This window comes from Punica granatum, chromosome 1, assembly GCF_007655135.1.
Source record: "Punica granatum isolate Tunisia-2019 chromosome 1, ASM765513v2, whole genome shotgun sequence".
NCBI lineage: Eukaryota > Viridiplantae > Streptophyta > Magnoliopsida > Myrtales > Lythraceae > Punica > Punica granatum.
The window spans coordinates 11,084,570-11,090,392 of NC_045127.1; the positions used below are offsets into that span (position 1 = coordinate 11,084,570).

At 37.1% G+C, this 5,823-nt stretch overlaps 1 protein-coding gene across 1 annotated transcript; it reads right to left on the reverse strand.

The window, feature by feature from the left end:
• Positions 1 to 354: 354 nt before the first annotated feature.
• On the reverse strand, positions 355 to 3,310 carry LOC116210336 (heat shock factor-binding protein-like). The gene is made up of 5 exons (XM_031544204.1): positions 3,153 to 3,310; positions 2,044 to 2,097; positions 1,440 to 1,463; positions 1,303 to 1,345; positions 355 to 740 (listed from the first exon to the last, which is right to left on the reverse strand). The coding sequence occupies exons 1-5, from the start codon at positions 3,153 to 3,155 to the stop codon at positions 601 to 603; spliced, it is 264 nt and encodes an 87-aa protein (XP_031400064.1). The 5' UTR covers positions 3,156 to 3,310; the 3' UTR covers positions 355 to 600.
• Between the last annotated feature and the right edge of the window lie 2,513 nt (positions 3,311 to 5,823).

The window sequence follows — 5,823 nt, forward strand, 5'->3', positions numbered from 1 at the left end:
GGATGCAATGATAAGATTGGGGAATTCTGATCCCTCTGCAGTTGAAATTCGATACAGAACTGTTATTGTGAGTTTTGAGTGTGTAAAAAAACTAATAATTGTTATCAACAAACAATACACTCAACTGCAATGCAACCGTGTTGACAGAAAAACATCTTAACAAAATTATGGTGACGTTGAATTCGGGCATTTACTTTGTTGAAACCCTTGAGCTGAGGATCCTGACCTGGTCTATCAACACGAGTCTTCAGGATAAAGCGATTGATGAGGTATTGAAAGTGATAGTGGGCACTAGACAATCATCTCGGCACAAAGAACCTATGTTTCAACGCAGATGCAGTAATTTCCCGGACATCGTATAATTCCCTCATTGATTCACACACCGAATAACAGAAACCATGTAAAAGATGGTGCCAGTTCTTCATAAACTCTTCATGAAATCAGGTTCATGGATAGAATGAGAGACAGGGTATCTCTCTAGCTATAAATCCCTCGTATATTTCATTTTCCATCTCACCCACATGCACACCCAAGCAAAAAACAGTGAAACATCGCATTGATGCTGTAAACTCCAACCCAGTACAGAATGTCATCACTGACCTAAGCAGAACCATCAGCAGATTTTGGCTCTGACTTCGGTTTCAGAGGGGAAGGAGATGGAGAGCCTTCTATGCCCATCTCGGTTCGGAGTTCTTGAATGTTCTGCTCCAACTCGTCTATCTTTGAGCCCATATCATCAAGTGGAACAGAGTCAAGGAAGACAATGGAGGCCATAATGCAACAAAAGCCCATAGTAAATGACATTGTTAAAATGCGAGGCACCCACTGGTGGAAGTTCATTTTCATAAAGAAATCAGAAACCCCTCCATAGTAAAATAAGGTATTCGACTAATATATGAGGTCAAGAGACACTGGGCAGGAAATTGCACGCAACCATAAGGCAGAACCAAGTCTTGTCAGAAACATGCGTGCTCGACTACCATAGTCCTTTAGCAGAAAAGGAAATGCAAGAGAAAGGAAAAGGTGCACCACAAGAAAAGAACAGTGAGCAAAGCAGGGATGCAGGGTCATCTCTTATACAAGAGAAGGCCTTTCCACATGCTTCAAAACATACAAAATAGGACACCCTTTTCATGAGTTAGGAAAATTCTCCATGCTTAAAGAAAAATGTAAAAAAGAAAAAGTTACAGTTCAAATGATTATGCAAAATGATTTCTCATCATCCTCTGGATTAAGAGGGAGAACAAAATCCAGGAATATAATGCACAAATAATGTGACATCTATTCCTAGGAAAAGGATATTCTTAGAGATGATGGAGTCGGACATCGTCTGAAACCTTGATTGCTGCATAAAGTGTCATAAAAATCAATAAGTTCAATATTATGTGTAAAGAAAATGAAGTGAAAACCATATAGCAGAAAATTCAAGTGCCACTCACCATCTGCTGAAGAAGATTTTGCACCTGCAAAAAAAGAGATTCTGTGATTATTCTTTCAATAACTTAAATAGCACGACTTTATTCTTGCTACGAGCATATGGACCAAAGACTAAATTCTGTCCTAGGCGAATGATACTAAACAGGCCACCAAGGGGGCACCACTTGTATAAATGTATGAGAATGAGTCCCCAAATACCAGAATTTTACAACTGCAATTTCTTAACATTCCCCTTTTTAAAGGATGCATAACTACTTTTTTTCCCCATCAATCAAACTGTATTCCCTTTTGGATCCATAAAGATAAGCAAGTTCAGTGTAACCCATTACTGGAAGACACCACAATCTACAAAGGTGCTGAATAAAACTTAGATGATTCCTGTATCATGAGCAGGTAAGTAAGATGGAGCTACAGATGATTTACACCATTATAAGCCATTATGTTTGTAAGGTCCAAGTCAAAGGAAGTCTAACAACAATGAATAGTGGGGGAAAATTCATCTCTGCGACCTTACAAAATTAAACTAGCTGCAACAGAAGATAAATATTTATCCCAAAGAAAATGAAAGAAATTGGATTTTTGCCGAATATGGATGAAGAAACTCACAAAAGCAGTCATATCAGCAGTGCTTTGTTTCTGATCGTCTCCATTGTGCCCATCCTACCAACAAGAGAACCATTTACATTATCAATAAAGTAATAACTTCTCATGTTCAATTTGATTAAGCACAGACATGGAATGTATTTCAGTAATGGTAGCCCTCCTAGCTCTATCTCTTGAGCTCCAGAAATAATAAAGCATCTCACTTTAACAGTCTCAGAGAATTCAAGGAATATTTCCAGAACTTGTCCGGACACAAGGGAGTTGATATCAGCCAGGTCTATGCAATCACTGCTGCCAGACTAACTTTGATCAAAGGAAAACTTGCACCAATACTACCGTCTACTTCCAGTTTAGTAATTACCGAGACTAGTAACATCTAGCTGTTCCGTGCTCTTAAAAGTTACACATTTTCTCCACATTTTATGTTAATCAACATAATATAATTCATTCTTCCATGCAATTCCTAGGCTGTAAAATCTCCGGATATGATTCCAACAACAAAATTTTCCAATGAACTTCAAAGAATCACATCATACAAGATATAATACCAAAAAAGAATTAAGAAAGACAAGGCTCCAAAAACTTGAAACCGGGTTTACACAATTTTCAGAAGCGCAGGAAGGAAAAAGGAAGCATGTATGCCAATTTCATTCATTTCACACAACTATGCCAACAGAGATCTCCCGAAACGGAGAGCTCAATCAGATCAATTTCCAGTAAATAAACGGCAAAGGCGAAGTAGAAGCTGCAATTTTCATTTACATTCCATTCCATTGACTAGCAAAGAAACGAAGGCCAACATCCAACAACGAAAATGGAGCAAATCAAACAATTTGCCCCCCCAAAAAGCTGCTTTAGGCTCACTCGACAAGCAAAATAAAGTCGATAGCATTAGGCTCATTCAACGAGAAAACGGAAGCGATTTGCACCGATGCGGATCACCATGAGCAGAATAATCAAAACGCACGTCTAGGGCCCTAATTGAGAGATGTAAAAAACCATTACGCCATGAATTAGGTTGAAGTATAACAGAATGTACTCATCAATGTAGCAGAAAACCCATCGATAGATCGAAGCAGGAGCTAGTTTTTACTCAGAAGAGAGCTTCTCACCATTTTTTTCCGTTCTTCGAGCTCCGGCAGGGAAGAATGTGAAACGTAAGGACCGTGACGGAAGGAGGAGTGAAGGACAAATGGATAGAGGGAGAAGAACAATCGTCTCCGTGGAGCTCTGGTTTTACGTCGTTGTCCCCCGCGAGAGCTAATAATCTACGGGCGTTTTGGTACAATAGCACAACATTTAAATTACCGAAAAAATTTTGCACTCTTTATTTTTCTCCAAACTTTGCACCTGTTTCAATTTTAGTATAAACTTTCTTTTTTATCACAGAAATTTACCAATTATCAGTTTGGTATCAATTTCAACACGACGCAAGTTTCTTATTAACTCAAACTGAATTGCTGATGTGGCACTTACCGACACCACATGCTCATACTAATATTACAATTCGAAATTTCAGCAGAGTTTCCTCTATATTTCCTCGATATCCCTTATCATAAACACTATTCACATAAAATCCTAGTTTCCATAAACTTTCCAAAATATATAATCAATCTAGCAAGTTTTAATATATATATATATATATATATATATATATATATACTTCTTAAGAGACTATCTCTTCTTAAGGGTGGCAATTCGTGTCGTGTCGTATTTATACGTATCGTGTTTAAACGGATTCGTGTCATCGAAGTCATAACCCGTACACGACACGATTATTAAACGGGTCAGATTTTGGAAACCAATACACGACACGTTTATATCCGTGTCAACTCGTTTAGACACGTTTAAACCCGTTTATCGAAACGTATCATAATAGGTACACGTATACACGACACGATTATAAACGTTATCCGGACACGTTAACACAACTTGTTTATCCGATCAACTCAGTTACCCGAATACATTAACACGACATGTTTATCCGATTAACTCGTTTTTCCGAACACGTTAACACGACATGTGCTGGATTGGGTGAAAGAAAGGAAATGAAATTAGGTTAGGGACTTAGTAAATTAGGATTACATAAGGATATTTTGATAAATTCAAATACATAAACAGGTTAACGGGTTACCTGATTATAGTAACACGATTAAATATGTCTAAATAAACAGGTTTAATCGTGTATAATCGGATTACATGGGTTCAACTCGATAAGACATGCTTATTAACCGTGTTTAAACGGGTTGGATCCATTTAGACCGCTTATCAAAAATGTCGAACCCAAACCCGTTTAACTCCGTGTCGTATCCGTGTTGTGTTATCATGTCGTGTGAAATATTGCCAGTCCTATCTCTTCTCACCCACATCAGTAATCCAACTAAACAAAAGTTTCACGTCGTAACATATTCGGTACATTTTATACAAAAAAAAATACTTATCAACTAACTAAGGTCTAACTGCAAAAATCCTTACGCTGATCCCGATATCCAAAAAGTTTTTATGTGTTGTTAGTCTAGCTCCTTCCTCATCTGAAAAATTCATGCAGGATGTGACATACATTTCAGTGAGTACTATATTCCAAAGTAAAATGAATTAATATTAAGTAATAAATATATTTTTAAACAACCAAATATTTAAATAAATAATTCAATCACATCCAATCCAGCTATTAATTCACCCCGTACACATATACGGTATATATATACAAACTATAATAATGATTATATCCAATATAGTAACTAAAATTAAGTCCTACTAACAAATACATACAACTCTTCCAATCATTTCTCCAATATCCAATATAGTATAAACATCAAATATCCATTCATTTAACGTTTCATAACAAATCACTACACAATCACTTGACAAATCAAGCTTTAACAACAACACGACTTTCACAAAATAACTTCAAACAATTTCAACAATCATCACATCTCCAGCAATCAGACTACGCAAACAATATACAACACAACCAATTAATATAGTCATAGGGTTGCATTTCCTTGTGACAAGTTAGAATGGTACCGTAATACCGCACATCTTACTCATATCATCATCAACTCCCAATATCAATATCTCATAAGCAGGGGCAGCCTATTAACTTTTGGCAGTAAGCGTTGACCTCAATTTATATTCCGCCGGGTCTAGCGGCCGTTCGAGCCCTTTTTCTATTATGCCGGGTCCAACGGCCATTCGGGCCCCTTTTTCTATTCCATCGGGTCCAGTGGCCGTTTGGACCTCTTTTTCTATTCCGCCAGGTCTAGCGGTCCTATGGCCATAGTCAAACAATATCAGTATACACAAGCACAATCACAAACACATTACAATGGTATCACATTATTATCACATATCTCATACACAATCACACTGCAAATTTCTAGTCAAAATAAAACATAAAGGGGCAATATCTCTCAAATCCTTTCATATAACATAGCAAGACCGATTCCTTAATCTATCACGATATCATTCTTAAATAATTTATATAACTATAATATATCATTTTACAATGGAATAGAGTACTCATAGAACTCGCCGAGAAAGATAGCTCACTAGGTTGAGCCTTCAAAGTGCAAGAATTCAGTCTCCTCGGTCCTTATGATTTGCAAACATAAATTTAGAGAATAATTAACAAGTGCTTTTACCTATCCCTTTCGGGTGTCGACTAACTCACCAAATGGGGCATGATTTAAATGATATGCATAAGCATAACTCAGATCATATCGACTTGCTTCGTATGTATACGAGATGTCCATATCAGATAGCACCTCGAAATCACTTTAT